The following is a 19,493-nucleotide window of genomic DNA, read 5'->3' as shown; positions in this document are numbered from 1 at the left end:
TTTTAAATAATTCTACATTGTATCATCTGAATTTGAATCCTCTCTTCTAACCTGCAATATAAAACAATTATTGTGCCCTATGGTATGGGGGAACAGAAAGGGTCTTTCACACCAGTTGAGCATTCTGTGATACCTTTCATTGTACAGAAAAGGACTTCACTGTTTTGGAATATGGGAGCATGGTCATCAGAAATGACCATTTCTTCAACTGCCAGGCAGGGGTTCCACAGCTGAGCCCAATTGTATCACCTCACAGGAAGGTGTCAGCAAATAGCAATCAGGGGTATGAACCCTGGCTAATTCTTTTCCCCATTCTAACCCATTAACATGAGTGTAGCTCAGCTGAGTTTAGCTAATACAGCATAGATGGAGGCTTGAAATTGGGCCATTCTGGGTCTGCATTATTCAGTTCTACATAGGCTGGCACCTTTTCCAGTTTAGCAGAGTTATGGTTTCTAAAATGGAAGGTAATAGGCTACTGAAAATAAGAACTGTAGTGACAGCACTGGAATAGAAGAATTCATACAGAGCAAAAGAAAGTAGAATCTTCATGGAGTTAAAAACAAAATCTAATTTAAAGGCAGTTATTGAGTTATGTAAACCTGGGTCACGAACTAATAAAGTTCAAATACTTCAATTCAACTCTAATCTCTTAATTTTTTTTAAAAAACCTTTCCCAGTGCAGCACATTCTGCAGTTGGATTCATGAAGTGCAAGTGCACGATCAGGCACAGCCAGTCATGAACAATTAAAGGTGACCTTGTCATATTTAATAACATCAGAGCACAAACATTCTTTCAATGCTTAAAGGTTAATGAAAGTTGTCACCATACCTGTATAAGTCACACTGTGGACCACAGTCTTGTTTGTTGCGTAATTTGCATCAGAGTTTTCAGACACACATTTCTATTTTGTATGTGTAAAAACTGTACAAGACAAATTCTCTTGAGTTGTTTTGGGGCAAACCAGATGGAGCACAGACACTATGGGAAGTGTCATTTATCATAATGACAGCAGGTAGGTAGAAGTGCTCCTGGCAGCCCAGGATAAGTCACCTCTTTTCATATGTAGCAGCCTTAGGGTAGCAATATTGGATTTTAGAGTAAAAGAAAACACATTTTAAATTACGTTTAAGTCACAACTTGTAGAACACTGCATTATGTTAACCCACTCCCACCTAGATGTTTGATGAATTTCCATGATTTTAAAAGGGAATTCTTTGCTATTTGGGACCACACTGGATATGGAAATGATACATTTGGAAATCAGCTAATACCATTAGTACGTAAGAAGACGCATTCCAGTTGCCCCTCACTATAATCCCCTCTGACATCCTGCAACCTCAGATATCACTATTTATGACTCCATTGATCATAGGAAATTCTTATGAAATCTCCTATGTACAAAATTCTTCATTTACAACATGATTTCTGTGCAACTCAAGCAGTTGTTATACTGGAGGTCAACTATTCCAAATTCATATCTTAATCATTCAAAATGTCTGACTGTCATCAGCTCTTGCCAATCATTAAAATTCATTATGGCAGTGGGAGATTGGTGAGCAAATTCAGTACACATAAAACGTCACAGCAACATAAATAGGCAGTGAAACTTGGCTCCTGTTTGCATTATTGTGAACACTGAACCCACACTTCATGAATCAGAGCAGTTTGAAAGGTGACTTCAATATAGTCTTCTTTTCCCCTTCATTTCCCCCCTTTTTTTGTCTGTGCCTCTCCAGATTGTGGGATCTGTGGAGATTTTTTTTCATTGGAAATGGAAGAAGTTGAGAGTAAAGGCAGCACTGCACTCAAAGGTCTTCCGTTTGTGTTTCACTGTAGGATGGCCGAGCTCATGAATCTCTTGTGTGACATGTTATGACGAATGTGGGAATGGTGGTAAATTTGCAACTTTCAATAACTCCAACATCAGATCTGATATTTATATTTATTCCAGGACAAACAAATATGAATATATTTTCAGCCCCAGTTTTTTTTATTTTGGAGAATTTTCAAGTGCTGTTGAGCTATCAAAACCTTGGCGCTTTAACATAGGATCCATTAGATGACTAATTCTGAGTTATTTGTTCCTGCAATATCACGTACAAGTTCATCAGGGAAACCCGATGGTTTTTGAAAAGCAGAAAAGGGTCAAAAATACAGTCCCCTCCTTTTATAACTCTCCAGTAGCGCGAAAGGGACACTGTTAGTAGGCTGACCTGCAAGGCCCATTACACAGCTTCAAACAGAGCAGCATCCATTGGCAAAATCAATGCCCTGACAGTGCCACTCATTTGCCAAGCAAACTTGCTGCTACAATGGGCTGCATTTTACAAAATTGCCACCGCATCAAACATGGCGACCCGCACACGCAGGCTTTACTCTGCGGAGCCGCCGTGATATTAGACGGAACGGCTCATTTGCATGGCCGGGCTGGACCGCACCCCCCAGCTCCCACCATTGACATGGAGAGTGGGGGAGCTTCATCCCTGGCAACAGTGCCAGTTGCCATTGCACAGGTGCGGACGTTATTTTTAAAGAATTTCGAGCCCTTCAATTTAGTTTACATTTTTAAAGTTATAGGCCTTTTAAACTTTCTTGAAAAAATTAACAGTGTTTCTAGCCCCTCTCCCACCACAAGCCCTCCAATGACCATACAGTTCATTCCTTGGCTCCTCCCCCCCGCCACCCCCCCCCACAAAATGCTTACCTTCCGTAGCTGACCTTCCCCCCCTCAAAGTTTATGAACGTTTCACTTCCCACCATCCCCTAAACCAATCAGATTTCTTTGACCCCGCTCCCCCCCACCCCACCCTGAAATACTTACCTGCTACCCCCTCCCCACCAGTATCCCGTCCCGATGTCCAGACGGAGATCCCAAGGCGCGGGAGTGCCAGCCACCGGCACGAATATCACACCGGGACCAATGGCGGGAGCGTCTAAGTATTTAATTCAATACTTAAAATAAGTTAACATATTTAAATTTTGAGCCCGCCGCCGTGCGGGAATACAGGGCCAGGCCTTCCTGGCGTCGATGCCCATATCGGGCCTATCCCAAAGGCATTTTCCAGCACCCTCCACCCCACCTCCCGCCCCGCCAGCCACAACCCCCGACATCAGGGGGTCTGTAAAATTCGCCCCAATGTTTTAACTTCAGGTAAAAACTAATTTTAGATACAGCAGAAAAGTGGCTTTGCAAGAGGTCTCTGCACAGCAATTACAGCCTCAATGAGTCCCAACAGCACTTGAGCATCTGCTCCTGAAGGTCCAAGATCTTAGACTGTCTGACTGCTTCCCTACAAAGCACTACCCTCATCAATCCTCCTTGTTACTTCCTCAAAAAATTCAATTCAGTTAGTAAGATACGACCTTCCCTTAACAAATCCATGCTGACTGTACCTGATTAATTAGTGCCTTTCGAGGTGACAGTTTATCCTATCTCTCAAAATTGATTCTAATAATTTTCCCATCACCGAGGTCAGGCTGACCAGCCTATAATTATTTGGCCTATCCCTTGCACCCTTTTTAAACAATGGTACAATGTTCGCAGACCTCCAATCCTCTGGTACCTCACCTGTATCTAGTGAGGATTTGAAAATGATCCTCAGACCGTCCACTATTTCCTCACTGGCTTCCTTTAACAACTGGGATACAATCCATCCGGCCCTGATGATTTATCCACTTTCAAGCATGTCAGACTCTCGAGTACTTCCTCTCTCATTATGCCTATCATATCTAATATTTCACGCTCCTCTTTAACTACAGTGTCTGCATCATCCCTGTCCTTTGTTAAGACAGAGACAAAGTACTCATCAAGAACCCTGCCCACATCTTCTGCATCCACACATAAGTTACCTTGTACATCTCTGATAGGCTATGCCCTTTCTTTCATTATTCTCTTGCTCTTAATGTACTGATAAAACATATTTGTATTTCCTGGATTTTACCTGCCAATATTTTTTCATGCCCTCTCTTTGCTTTCCTAATTTCCTTTTTTACTTCACCCCTGCACTTTCTATTCTCCTCTATACTTTATAAAGTATTAGGTTTTTGTGACTGTCATAAGCTTTCTTTTTCTGCTTTAACTTACCCTGTATACTTCTAGATAACCAGGGGGCTCTAGATTTGGCAGAACCACCCTTTTCTTTATGGGGACATGTGCCCATAGAATCTCACTTTTGAATGCCTCCCACTGGTTTGACATTGATTTTCCTTCAAGTAGCTGCATCCAATCCACTTTTGCCAGAACACCTCTCAGTTTTGTAAAATTTGCCTTCCCCCAGTTTAGAACTTTTACTCCTGTTCTATCTTTGTCCTTTTCCATAATAATGCTAAATTTAACTGTATTATGGTCACTATCTCCAAAATGGTTACCCACTGCTACTTCACCCACTGGCCTAGCTTCAAGTCCAAAGTTTCATGCAGGCCCCCACCTGCCAAGAATGAGACACATATTTCACCGCATGGACATTAAATTTTTTAAATTGTTGCTGGGAAGAAAAGAAGGCCTATTACAAGGGGTTGCCAAGCCCCTGACTAGAAAGACATGTGCGTAGTAACAGACAGTACTTGGAAAGGACAAAGGGGCCACTCCCTGCTCCAATTTAATTCACAATGGACTTTTGATTACCAGACGTTGAAGGTGGAGAGGCTAGTATTCCAGGTTAACTGCTAAGATGGCCGAATACACAAAGACACATGGTCAGACCAGTTTAGTCACATGATTAAATGGCTGTTGGGAGTTTTTTGAATTTGAACTTGCCACAGAGAATTTGAACTCAGAAAGCTGTTTGCTCCTGGACTGGAAAAGACCTCTCTCCTGTCTGCTCATCTCTTTCTCACCAGCTTTGGAATCCATTGAAGACAGAGGAACACCAAGAGAGAAAAGTCTCCTACAGTGAACAAGGTTTAAGAAGAATACTGGGTCCCAACGAAAAGCAAGAATTACCTACAAAAGGACTACAATGAGCTTGAAGCACAGTAACAAGGAACTCTTCTGATATTGCCTCAAATCTCTCTACTTTTATTTTCTTCTGTTCTTTTGTGTCTCTACTTGCATGTGCGCATCACATATGCATGCTAGCATGGGGCGCAGCGTGTATCCGCAGGCATTAACCGAATTAGAGTTTAGTTTAAGGTTTAGTAAATTTCAATTTTCTTCTTTAAACCCAAGAAAGTCTGTTTATGCTCATTTCTTTACCTTATAATTGGAAAGTGGTGAGCAAGGATTCACCAAGGAGGAGCCCAAAACACAGTGTGTTTAAAATTAAATCCTGTTGCAATAAAACCAGGTGAAGGCTGAAAAAGACCCCTAGACACCTTTCTCACCTGGTCGTAACAAAAGTCTAAATCTAGAATTGCATCCCCTCTCGTTCGGCTTGTTACCGGCTGGCTAAAAAAGTTCTCTTGAATGCAGTTCAAGAATTTTGTGCTCTCTGTGCCCTTCACACTGTTTGTATCTCAGTTGATGTTAGGGTAGTTGAAATCCCCAACTATTATTGCCCTATTGTTTCTGCACTCAGAAATTTGCCTACATATTTGTTCCTCAATATCCTTCCCACTATTTGGGGGTCTATAGTACACCCAAGTAGTGTGGCTGCCCCTTCTGTATTTCTGAGCTCAACCCATTTGGCCTCATTTGATGATTCATTTAGCATATCATCCCTCCTCACAGCTGTAATTGATACTTTAACCAATAATACTACACCCCCTCCTTTTTTATCCCCCTCTCTATCCTGCCTGAATAATTTATATCCAGGGAGGTTGAGCTGCCATTGTTGCCCCTCTTTAAGCCAAGTTTCCATTATAGAAATTATATCATGCTTTCATGTGTCTATGTGTGCCCTCAGCTCATCGGCTTTATTTGCTATACTCCTTGCATTTAAATAAATACTTTTTAACACTGCAAAATTCCTGTGCTATAGACTTGTTAACTTTTGCTTCTTCTGTCTTTCAGAGTCACTTGCTAATTTTCTGCCTCCTGTTCCCTGCTCTAAATTTGTCCTACCTGAAACTGCCTTCAGGTTCCCATCCCCCTGCCAATCGAGTTTAAACCATCCCCCAACAGCACTAGCAAAGCTTCCTGCAAGGATATTCGTCCCGGTCCTGTTCAAGTGTAGATCGTCCGGCTTGTACAGTTCCCACCTTCCCCAGAACCAGTTCCAATGCACCAGAAATCTGAAGCCCTCCCTCTTGCACCATCTCTCCAGCCTTGCATTCATCTGGTGTATTCTCCTATTTCAAGACTCACTAGCACGTGGCCTTGAGAGTAATCCAGAGATTACTATCTTTGAAGTTCTGCTTGCTAATCTCTTTCCTAACTTCCTAAATTAAGTCTGCAGGACCTCATCCCTCTTTCTACCTATGTCATTGGTACCAATGTGGACCATGACCTCTGGCTCCTCACTCTCACCCTCCAGAATGCTCTATAGCCGCTCGGTGATCTCCATGACCTTTGCACCAGGGAGACAACATACCATCCTGGAATCATGTCTGTGACCACAGAAAAGTCTAACTGTTCCCCTAACTATAGAATCCCCTACCACTATTGCTCTCCTGTCTTTTCTCCTTCCTCCCTGCACAGCTGAGCCACCCATGGTGCTCTAGTCATGACTCTCACTGCAATCTCCAGAGGAACCCTTTCTCCCATCAGTACGCAGAACTGAATACTGGTTAGAAAGTGGGATGCTCTCTAGGGCCTCCTGCAATACCAGCCTTGTCCTTCCCTCTCTGCCTGCGCTCTCTTAAACTGCAGGGTGACCACGTCCTGAAATGTGCTGTCCATGTATCTCTCATCCTCGCAAATGCACCTCAGTAACACCAGCTGCTCCTCGAGTTCCAGATAGTGCCTTTCACGATAACTAGAAATCCCAAAAGTGCTTTACAGCCACTGAAGTACTTTTGAAGTGTAGTCATTGTTGTAATGCAAGGAACATGACCGCTAATTTGCGCACAGCAACCTTCCACAAACAGCAATGTGATAATGACCAGATAATCTGTTCTTGTGAAGTTGATTGAGGGGTTAAAATTGGCCAGGTCACCGGGAATAATTGGCCTACACTTCCTCAAAATCGTGCCATGGAATCTTTTACGTCCACCTGAGAAGGTCTCAGTTCAATGTCTCACCTGAGATGAACAGCATTTCTGACAGTACAGCACTGGAGTGTCAGCCTAGATTGTTGTGTTCAAGTCCTGGAGTAGGGCTTGAACCCACAACCTGTGACTCAGAGGCAAGAGTGTTGCCAACTGAGTCACAGTGTCAGGAATCATAGGCATGGGCCAAGGGTATAAGGATCATCCCAGGATTCTAGTCATTAATGATCAGCTGTGCAGTGACCACATTCTGAAAATTCCCTGAGACATTTTGCGCGGAGTACAGCAATTCATAGAAACATAGAAAATAGGAGCAGGAGTCGGCCATTCGGCCCTTCGAACCTGCTCCGCCATTCATTATGGTCATGGCTGAACATCCAACTCAGTAACCTGTTCCCGCTTTCTCCCCATATCCTTTGATCCCTTTCACCCCAAGAGCTATATCTAACTTCTTCCTGAAAACATACAATGTTTTGGCCTCAACTGCTTTCTGTGGTTGCGAATTCCATAGGCTCACTACTCTCTGGGTGAAGAAATTTCTCCTCATCTCAGTCCTGAAGGGTCCTGCATCCTTAGACTATGAACCTTGGTTCTGGACTCACCCACCATCGGGAACATCCTTCCTGCATCTACCCTGTCAAGTCCAGTTAGAATTTTCTATGAGATCCCCCCTCACTCTTCTGAACACCAGCAAATATAATCCTAACCGACACAATCTCTCCTCACACATCAGTCCCGCCATCCCAGGAATCACTCTGGTAAACCTTCACTGCACTCCCTCTATAGCAAGAACATCCTTCCTCAGATAAGGAGACCAAAACTGCACACAATATTGCAGGTGTGACCTCACCAAGGCCCTGTATAATTGCAGCAAGACATCCCTGCTCCTGTACTCGAATCCTCTCGCTATGAAGGCCAACATACCATTTGCCTTTTTTACCGCCTGTTGCACCTACATGCTTACCTTCAGCGATTGATGTACAAGAACACCCAGGTCTCGTTGCATATTCCCTTCTCTCAGTTTATAGCTGTTCAGATAATAATCTGCCTTCCTGTTTTTGCTACCAAAGTGGATAACCTCACATTTACCAACATTATACTGCATCTGCCATGCATTTGCCCACTCACTGACCTTGTCCAAATCACCCTGAAGCATCCTCCTCACAACTCACCCTCCCACCCAGTTTTGTGTCATCTGCAAATTGGAGATATTACATTTAGCTCCCTCATCTAAATCATTAATATATATTGTGAATAGCTGGGGTCCTAGCACCGATCCCTGCAGTATCCCACTAGTCACTGCCTACCATTCAGAAAAAGACCCGTTTATTCCTATTCTTTGTTTCCTGTCTGCCAACCAAGTTTATATCCATCGCAATACACTACCCCCAATCCCATGCGCTTTAATTTTACATGCTAATCTATTATGTAGGACTTTGTCGAAAGCCTTCTGAAAGTCCAAATAAACCATATCCACTGGCTCCCCCTCATCAACTCTACTAGTTACATACTCAAAGAATTGTAGTAGATTTGTCAAGCATGATTTCCCTTTCATCAATCCATGCCGACTCTGTCAGATTCTGCCACAGTTCTCTAAGTGCTCTGCTATAAAATCTTTTATAATGGACTCTAGAATTTTCCCCACTACCGATGTCGACCTCCCTTTTCAAATAGTGGGGTTACATTAGCTACCCTCCAATCAGTAAGAACTGTTCCAGAGTCTATAGAATCTTGGAAGATGACCACCAATTCATCCACTATTTCTAGGGCCACTTCCTTAAGTACTTTGCGATGCACACCATCAGGCCCTGGGGATTTATCGGCCTTCAATCCCATTAATTTCCACCGCCATTTCTCCACTAAGACCGATTTCCTTCAGTTCGTCTCTCTCACTAAGCCCCATGTTCCCCATCATTTCTGGTATGATATTTGTGTCCTCCTTTGTGAAGACAGAACCAAAGTACGCATTTAGTTGGTTAGCCATTTCTTTGTTCCCCATAATAAATTCTCCTGTTTCTGGCTGTAAGGGACCAACATTTGTCTCCACCAATCTTTTTCTCTTCAGATACCTATAGAAACTTTTACAGTCAGTTTTTATGTTCTCTGTAAGCTTACTGTCGTACTCTATTTTCCCCTTCTTAATCAATCCCTTGGTCTTCCTTTGCTGAATTCTAAACTGCTCCCAATCCTCAGGTCTGTTGTTTTTTCTGGCAAATTTATATGCCTCGTCCTTGGATCTAATGCTATCTCTAATTTCCCTTGTAAGCCATGGTTTGGCTACCTTTCCCGTTTTACTTTTGCGCCAGACAGGAATAAACAATTGTTGCTGTTCATCCATGCGCTCTTTGAATGTTTGTCATTGCCTATCCACCGTCATCCCTTTAAGTACAGTTTCCCAATTCATCATAGCCAACTTGCGCTTCATACCTTCGTAGTTTCCTTTATTAAGATTCAGGACCCTCATCTCAGAATCAACGATGTCACTCTCCATCTTGATGAAGAATTCTATCATATTATGGTCGCTCATCCCCAAGCGGTCTCACAACAACCAGATTGTCAATTATTCCTCTCCCATTACACAATATCCAGTCTAGGATGGCCTGTTCTCTAGTTGGTTCCTCAACGTATTGGTCCAGAAAACCATCCCGTATACACTCCATGAATTCCTCCTCTACGGTACTGTGACTAATTTGATTTGCCCAATCTATATACAGATTAAAGTTACCCATAATTACAGATGTTCCTTTATCGCATGCGTCTCTAATTTCCTGTTTAATGCCATTCCCAACATTACCACTACAGTTTGGGGGTCTATATACAACCCCCACAAAAGCTTTTTGCCCCTTAGTGTTTCTCAGCTCTACCCATACAGATTCCACATCGTCAGAGCTAATATCCTTCCTCACTATTGCGTTAATTTCCTCTATAAATGGCAATGCAACTCCACTGCCTTTTACTTTTGGTTTGTCCTTCCTAAATACTGAATACCCCCGGATGTTCATTTCCCATCCCTGGTCACCCTGCAGCCATGTCTCCGTAATCCCGACTATATCATACCCGTTTACATCTATTTGCACGATTAATTCATCCACTTTATTACGAATGCTCAGCGCTTTAAGGCACAAAGCCTTACGGCTTGTCTTTTTAACATTACTTGTCCCCTTCCCACGATTTTTCACTGTGGCCCTGTTTGATTCTGGCCCTTGATTTCTATGCCTATCACTGTTCTTATTCCCCTTACTGTCTTTTGTTCTTGTCTTTGATCCCCCCTCCTCTAACTCCTTGCCAAGGTTCCCATCCCCCTTGCCATTTTAGTTTAAACCCTCCCCAACCACTCTAGCAAATGCTCCCCCGAGGACATCAGTCCCGGTCCTGCCCAGGTGTAACCCGTCCAGTTTGTACTGGTCCCAGCTCCCCCAGCACCGGTCCCAATGTCCCAGGAATCTAAAACCCTCCCCCTCACACCATCTCTTCAGCCACATATTCATCCGATATATATTGCTATTTCTACTCTGACCAGCACGTGGCACTGGTAGTAATCCTGAGATCACTACCTTTGAGGTCCTACTTTTCAACTTACTTCCTAACTCCCTATATTCTGCTTTTAGGACCTTATCCTTTTTTTTAAACCTATGTTGTTTGTACCAATGTGTACCACAACCACTGGCTGTTCACCTTCCCCCTTCAGAATGTCCTGTAACCACTCTGAGACATCCTTGACCCTAGCACCAGGGAGGCAACATACCATCCTGGAGTCTCTTTTGCGGCCACAGAAACGCCTATCTATTCCCCTTACAAATGAATCCTCTATAACTATTGCATTCCCACACTTTTTACTCCTCCCCTGTGCAGCAGAGCCAACCGTGGTGCAATGAATTGGGCTGTTGCTGCTTTCCCCTGAGGAGGCCATTCTCCCCAATAGTATCCAAAGCAGTATATCTGTTTTGAGGGTAATAGCCACAGGAGATTCCTGCACTGCCTGCCTAGTCCTCTTGCTCTGCCTGGTGGTCACCCATTCCCTTCCTGCCTGTGGAAGTTGGGTTATGCCATAATAATGGACTGTATATTAACTCAGAGGCAGGATGGGAGCAGGGATGATTTGAGGTCAGGAAACGCAAAAGAATGGGGTTCCTTCGGGTCCTGCTGACAAAATCTGGAGCCTCAGTGAGATTGGAAGAGTCTTCGGGGGAGAGTTGTTAGTGGGATAGATTGAAAGCAGTGTGGGAGATCAGGAGGTTTGCGGGGAGATTATGCGGGTCAGAGGGGATTTCAGAAGGGTTGTGGGGGGGGGGTGGGTGGTGGGGGGGATATGGCGTCCGATTGCTTTCGGAGAGGCAGGAAAACTGGATCCAGCAGGTAAGCGGAAAAGCACTTACCCCTGAATCCAGCTGTCCTCAGCTCCCTTTAGCTGCCAGTTTTTCCGAGGCCTGGAAATCTCAGCCAACCAGGGTTACATTTTAAATAGTGGTTAAATAAGGTATGCAGCCTCATTATAAACATCTAAACTGCCAACCCGCCTCCTAGCTGCAGGTTGGTCACCACCCGCTTACCCAACACGTCCCACCTCCATTCAAACTGGAAGGAGGTGGGTTGGGTTAGGACCCAGATTTTTAGCATTTTAACATCCCACCCAACTCATACGTTTTTGGATATTAAATCTTCCCATCGCTGAGTCTCAGAAATACCTTTCACAGTTACCAGAATCACCCATTACTGCAAATACTGTTAAACCATCAATGGCTACAGAATAAAAACAAGAGACTCTGGAAATACTCAGCAGGTCTGGCAGCATCTGTGGAGAGAGAAGCAGAGTTAACGTTTCAGGTCAGTGACCCTTAGTAGTTCTGAAGAAGGGTCACCAACCTGAAACGTTAACTCTGCTTCTCTCTCCACAGATGCTGCCAGACCTGCTGAGTATTTCCAGCGTCTATTTGTTTTATTTCAGATTTCCAGCATCCGCAGTATTTTGCTTTTATTTTAATGTCTACAGAATGTTTTGGTGACTTCTTTCAGTCTTTTCAAAAGGACATGGTAGGGCTATAGATGAGGAATGGGGATGTAGGACTAATCACGACCACTCTTTCAAAGAGCCAGCACAGGCACTTCAGGCTAAATGGGCTCCTTCAGTGCTGTAAGTTTCTATGATTCTATGAAGAGTTTTATTTTTTCACTACAAAAAAATAACAATTTGCATTTATATAGCAGCATTAACACAATAAAACATCCAAGACATTTCACAGGAGTGTTACAAAGCAAAATCTGACACCAAGCAACATAAGGAGATATTCGGGCAGATAGCAAAAGCTGATCAAAGAGGTAGTTTATAAGTAGCGTCTTAAAGGAGGAAAGTGAGGTCGAAAGACGGAGAGGTTTACGGAAGGAATTCTAGAGCTCAGGACCTTGGTAACTGAAGGCAAGGCCATCAATGGTGGAGCGATTAAAATTGGGGATGTTCAAATAACCAGAATTAGAGGAGACATCTCAGAGGGTTGTAGGGCTAGAGGGGTTTACAGAGACAGGGAGGGGCGAGGACATAGAGGGATTTGAAAACAAGGATGAGAGTTTTAAAGTTGAAGCCTTGCTTAACCAGGAGCCAATATAGGTCAGTGAGGATCGGAGTGATCTGCGAATGGGACTTGGTGCGAGTTATGCCACAGGCAGCAGCATTTTGGATGGCCTCAAGTTTACGGAGAGTGGAATGTGGAGGCCAGCCAGCAGTGCATGGAATAGTCAAGACAATATTGTGAGCTTCTGTGATGTATCTGGAGGGTTGATACAGTAAGCTATACAGGCCAGCAAGGCCCTAGGCTTGATCTGTCGGAGCTAGTTGATCTCAATCAAGGCAGCGGTAATGTCACAACAATTGCCCTCAGAGCCCTGGATCGAAGGGAGAATTTGGGCTTGAGTCCCCATTTCTCCTTGTTATCCAGTGTGTTTTCTGGGTTGTGGTCATCAGGTGAGGGAGGGATCAAACTTGGCTCCTGCCACCTTACCACATGATTGAATAGACCACTGACTATCAAATCTTGCACGGGAATACTGGGCACTTGCTAAGGTACCAGACAGGGACCTGCACTTGTGCAACTTTACTCAACAGAAAGTCAACACATTTGGGAGAGGAAGGAAGGGGAGAAAATTGGCTTGGGACTTTTCTTTCAGAAACAGTGTTTTATGTTTGAAAATCACTCTCTCATATAAGTTGACTATAAAATCACAGATGCATTATCATAGAGCATATATAAATGCATTAGTTCACTTTAATATAAAATGTTTTAAAACAAAAGAGTCACTTTATGGAAGCTGTATGTGAAAGCAATCTAACTGTACAAAATATGCTTCATGGATGGAGACCCAGATGTTCATTAAATCAGGACGTAAAGAACTAACTCCCAAGCAGTCAGAAATTTGAGTAGTTAGAAACAGCACTTACCTTGGCTTTTTAAATGATAGAACCAAATGAATCTCATTGCGTCTGGGAGAAAATGGCAATATATCTTGAGCAAATGAATTGCAGAAGTGACATTGGATTTGAAACAATGTAACAACAAAGCTATATTGTTTTTTATGAATACTCAAAAAAATCCAATATTCCAACCTCTGGCAAAGTATAAAACCCCCTGAAGGACAAGCCTATTCAATCAATATTAGTTCATTTCAATTGAAGAGCCTTACAACGTCTGTGCTGATGATTTTATGGATTTCATTACCTGTCGGCGAGATGATTCCTGGTGATAAGAGACTTGGGACTGCATGGGACATAATACGAGAATTTTCTGGCAGCGTGACACTCAGGGTACGTTTTGGGGGCCTTCCAGGCCTTGAGCTGTCAAGGTGAAAAAAAGAAGCTGGTTTTAATTTTTTTGTGGTTACATTCGAACAAAGCGTCTTTAAGAATGAATGCCAAAAATAAGCCGCCCAAACTCTAGTAACAACCATTTTACAGGAGCATGAAAAATAAAAACGGACATTTTACAGAACATTGACCAAGTCTTGTTCTAGTCAACTCTTTGTCAAATTTCTTTTTTTTGGGTGGTGGGGGGGTGCGGGGTGTGGAAACAAAGCAACAAGTTTGAGCCTAGTCTTTATTCAACATTATTCATAATCAAAGGGATTTTATTACAAGAGCATGTTAAATTAAATGTTTTTATTGCACTACAGGGACTTTTTAATGACTATTGATTTCCTCACAAATGCAAGAAATATAACACAACTTAGGTCCAAATTGTGCTGTGCAATTTTTGAAATGCAGAGACCTGGAATGAGTGGAAAGAGTAAGTGTCTTCAAATTGTACAAAGGCCTCTGCTAACAAGCAGGTCAAAGATTATGTTAAATGGTTCTCTCCCAAGTGAAATTAAATCTGTGCAAATGTACTCATTTTAAAATGTTAAGATTTCAATGTTAAAAATCGTTCACCATTCCAAAAATCAAATTCAAGTAAAAATGCTTCCAGAAAAAGAGTAATTAAAAAAGAAAACCTGGTCTGTTTTGAATTGATTTTCAAAGCACACGAGGAGGTTGTCTGAAAATGAGATTGGAATTGGAACTGATTGTTCAGATCACAGCAGAGAAGGAGACAGGTTTGCCCAAATGTTTCCAGTGAGTGAATTTAAACAAGATTCATAAAAAGAAACTACAAATATTTCACAAGAGTTTCCAAGAACTTTGGACAACTGAGTGGATGGGAAGAATAACACTGCAGGTCACAAAAGATGAAAGTGAGAGCTTTTTACTAGATAAGTTGTAAATACATTACTGACTTGTTCAGGGATTAATAACTTTATTCTCACTGCCTGAAGATCTCATTTGTGCTGAATCCCCTACAGCAACACACTCCCAATCATAAATCCCCAAACAAATCAATAGAGTACATTTTCAAGTGTACAGAAAAAAGGAGACTGCAAACTGTGCAAAAGATTTTCATTCAAAATATTTCATATCTGAAATCTTCAACAGAATGAAATGAGCTTTCTGGTTTAACAGATTAAGAACTTGCAGTAAATGTAATGAAGGTTATTTAAACTGTCAAATGCAGAAGGATACAAAACAACTTTATTTTTAACGAGCAGTTTTAATGAATCCTTTTGAAAATAAGTTTCCGCTATGAAGTCGTAAAACCTGACCAGGTTTGTTGATACAAGGCTGCCATTAAACTTTCCTAGTTTTCAAAGTAAAACTGGCTTTTTTTTGTGCTATTGTTCAGCAGAAAGCGAGGAACACAGCTTTCCCTCTCCAACTGATGATTACCACCTTCTGATCCCTTTTTAACGGTTGTTATGACTGAGGTGGGAGGAGTGCACTGTTTTTTCTAGTTCCACTTCTCCACAGGTCACAACATATATTTAAATGTTTACCCAGTTACCGATATGGTCAATCATAGATTCTGTTTTTATCACAAAATAAAATACACCAACCAGGTTTCTTTCATAAACAACAAAATTAATAGTTTATTATAAAACAAGACTTAACCAGTAATGAAGCAAAGCATTAACACACAGATTAAAATATGAAAGTTCCCTTTTACCTTACACACACACATCAGTTAACCTGCTCTGTTACTAAAAAAGACAAAAAAGAATACTTTCGCCAACTACTTGCTAATTCTTGAAGAAAAAAAAAAGATATGGAAAGATGTTAGTTTCCCTTTTTGGTTTGGTTCCCAAAAAAGCGTAGACGGCTGTCAGTGGGATAATTTCTGGAACAGTTCTTTTCAGGCGATGCTGAGGATGAGTTTGGCAGGTATTCCAGGAGAAATGCGGCATCAGGGGTTTCTGGCTGGCTTTTCTTACACTTGATTCTCAGGACATTCTCAAAGAGATGGAAGAGGGTGAGCTGATGGTGACTGCTCTCTTGGCTGATTTTCTCCAACTGCCTTCAAAACAGTTCACATCTCAACACACTGTCCAAAGCGAAACCAAAAACAATATCTCAAAAGTCAAGCCACCAGACCCCTATAAATCATGACCTGTCACTTCTCTGTAAATATCTCCCCCAAGTCAAAAAGGGTATTTATCTGAAGACAGGTGACTGCCAGTAAATGTTGTTTTTAAACAAGACCTTACAGTGTCCTTTCAATGACCCCAGTGAAAAGAATCTATGGAATCTTTTTCAGTTTTCCCAAATAAAACAATGTCCGTAATTCTAAAATACATGAATCCTTTAAAAAAAACTGAACAAAAAATATAGAAGCACCGACATAACACAGTCAAAATGCAAATGAGACTTTTCCGGAGCAGCCGAAGGTCATCCTTTTGATTTGGTTCAGTCTGAGTCAAGTTGAGCTGGTAAAATTACTGCCAGGGTCACAGTCGAAAACTACACTGAACTGATATCATCTGTGTGCACACACTACACACAGTATCATGAAAATACTCAGTGTAAAATTCCTCTGCCATATCACAATATACCTTCACTTAGTCTCTCAGTTCAGCTTATTTGGTTTTCAAAGCCCTTGATATGAGATGCAAAATATCTCTTTTCACTTTTGTCCTCACTTATTTTTACTGTTGCTGTTTCCTCACCTGTTATATATGTTTCTACTTTCCAGCTGTGTGAAGGTAAGGAGACCTCCTGCTCTCAGATCACTGCCACAATCACTAACTGCTAGGAAGTGCGTGGAAGTTGCCACCAGTAATTCGCCCAGGGACTGTCCCGCTGCTCCTTCGCTGAAATGTCTCACCTCTGATTGTCCCATCTTGTCATAGCCTAGTCCAATTAGCAGCTTGCTTTATGAGGAACCATAACCATGAAATTATCCATATCAATACACAACTGCAGAGCAACATACTGTACCATCAAAACATTCATCCTATTTGTTTTAAGAAGGATGCACTTTTTTTTGCGTCCTGTTCACGTTATCTCCAGGCACAACCTCTCATAACCAGTTCTATCCTACAAATGCCCTAATTTTGTGAAATTGGCAGCTGGCAAATTCCAGGTGTCCAGGGCATCTGCCTAAAACAGGGTTGGCCTCCTTTAATATGCTGATCAGGATCCTGATGCCTGTTATTAGAATGCCATTGCCAAGTTTAGTATAAACTGGATGGTACGAATGTTTATTTTTCCTTACCAGGAGTGGTCCTTCTGACTTCCCAACAGTACAGCAGGCCACTGCTGACCTGGGCTAGCTCCCTACCCCCAGGACTTACCTGCAGGCCAACTCCACATTAGAGTTGGCCATATTTACTAGGACCCTGATGGGTCAGCTGTATGCCTGCTCGATGGTTTTCCATAGCTGAGGTGGAAGGCCCAACTTTACCCAAGCCTCAGCCCGAGGTCTTTGGGCACAGGTTTCATGGGTGCCGCCCACTTCATACTAGTTTCCAGCAAGAAAGCAATTTCTCCCCTTGATATTTATCAGGTTCCAGTAATGCATGAAAAGAGAACACAATATTAGGAGTAAAGGGGTGATTCCTCTGTCCTGTGTGCCTGCAGAGGTTGAGCACAACTGGAGCGGGGAATTAAGAGTGGAGTCCCAGCAACAATTTTTTTCTAAACAGTTAAGAATCACCCACATTGGGTTTGGAGTCACATGTAGCCCAGATCAGGTAAGGATGACAGATTTCCTTCCCTAAAGGAGATTAGTGAATCAGATGGGTTTTTATGACAATCAAAGATAGTTTCATGGCACCAGCTGCCGTGGTGAGATTTGAACCTATGTCCCCAGGGCAATAACCTGGACCTCTGGATTACTAGTTCAGTGGCATTAACACCACGCCACCATCCCTCCTAATGCTCCACTCTTTAGCTGCTGCTGTGATTCAACACAAAGGCTCCATGATGGTTTCTGCAAATAACAGTGCTTATCAAACTAATTACTCCTTGTTTATTGACATTTGGAAAGATGTTGCATGGAACCCAGGAACCCTGAAACTAAAGTTAACCTTTGGAACACTCTGTGGTGCTTTGATCCTATTCCTCCTCCCCCTCAGTGCTCCCACACCTCTCTCCACCTCCCCCTAATCTAAGTACCTACAATCTGAAAAACTAGCAAAAATAGACAGAAATGTTAACAGATTGCTAGTGATCGCCATTCTAACTCCTGGTGATCCAAAGGAAAACAGTGCTATCATTGCAAACTGTGTATTTTACTAGGAGAGAATAACAGAAATAATGCATTAATAAATCAACAAATGTAGGAATCTGGACTCTCTAGGTTCAGGGATCTCATTTTGAAAGCCTCTGAAGTAGTGGACTGAAGAATTTCTGGCAAGTGCATTTTGAGAAACCACTGGAACAAGGGATATTGGAGAGGCGTCAGTGTAAATATGTCACTTTATATCTTCTTGAATAGTGGAGGCATTCTGATTAATCTCCCTTCAATCTGCAGCAATACCTGGCTGTAGAAATGTGGCACTAATTGTGGATCATTATTATCTTTAGCGTGGTTCTCATTTTTAAGCAACTGCACAAAGAATTTGATCTTTTTGTTTTTCAGATAATGAAGACTGTAAAGCAGCCAGGCAAGAACAATTTGAGAAGTGCACAGCTGTATCGGAGAGAGGCACTAAAGAACACAATCGCGTCTGGTGTAAATTCAATCTACCCTACTGTGGATGTAATTCCATTGTTGTTAAAATCCTAAACACACAGCACTTTCACAAGAGGCTGAATTAATATCATCTTATGAATAATCTCTGACAATAGTTCTGATCTCACTCTTATTGATAGCTTAAAGAGTGAATAATATGCTTGCTGGCATACTTTTCCAAAAGAGACTGGTGCTTATTTTGGCTTCTTTCAAATAAATGAACCTATAATTACTTGTAATCCTGAGTAGTGCAGTCAAAAAAAAAGTTCTTCTTTAACCTGCTTTAGAATTCAGATGGAGAAACATATACATCACAATATTATCAGTGGTGTTGAATTCACTGGCTGAAGATCCTTGACTGTAAAGGTTTATTGGAAGTTTAATATGAATTAATTGTCAATTGTTCGTGCTTTGTTCCACATATAATTCATGTGACAGTTACTTTAAAATATTATTTCTTCAGATAAGTGACTGAAACAGATGTATTTAGAGAGATACTTTGAGTACTCACAGTTACCCACAAACTAGAGTCTCATTATTATTAATCTGCAGTGTTTTCAAATGGAATTTTCATGGAGAAAATGCATGTGGGTGAGACTTTAACCTGTTAGTTTTTTTCTCTGTGAAAAATCATTTTCAACAACAAACAAATGTTCAAGTTCTGAAAGACAGTTAGTATGCAAAGGTTTGAGCTAGTATATGAAAGGTTTGAGCTAGTATAAATTAAAAGGTGTATGTAGCAAAACAAAAATAAGACCTTTCTTTGAGATGTTGCTGCAAAAGGCACCATCTGAGAATAGCAGGTCGTGCAGCCTGCGGCTCTCCTCCATAGTTCAGCTTGGCACTTTACATCATAGTGGGAATGGTTGCTTTG

At 42.0% G+C, this 19,493-nt stretch overlaps 1 protein-coding gene across 2 annotated transcripts in view; it reads right to left on the bottom strand.

Annotated features, from left to right (window-relative positions):
- LOC137377723 (dachshund homolog 2-like) overlaps positions 1-19,493 on the bottom strand; it is a 408,325-nt gene that overhangs the window by 225,438 nt on the left and 163,394 nt on the right. For both annotated transcript variants that reach the window (XM_068047687.1, XM_068047688.1), the window contains exon 2: positions 13,799-13,914. In XM_068047687.1, the coding sequence (XP_067903788.1) occupies positions 13,799-13,914 (116 nt within the window). The remainder of the gene's footprint in view (positions 1-13,798; positions 13,915-19,493) is intronic.

Source organism: Heterodontus francisci, chromosome 15 (genome assembly GCF_036365525.1).
Source record: "Heterodontus francisci isolate sHetFra1 chromosome 15, sHetFra1.hap1, whole genome shotgun sequence".
NCBI classification, from domain to species: domain Eukaryota; kingdom Metazoa; phylum Chordata; class Chondrichthyes; order Heterodontiformes; family Heterodontidae; genus Heterodontus; species Heterodontus francisci.
The sequence above is the reverse complement of the archived record's forward strand: the minus strand, read 5'-3'. Positions and strand labels throughout refer to the sequence as shown.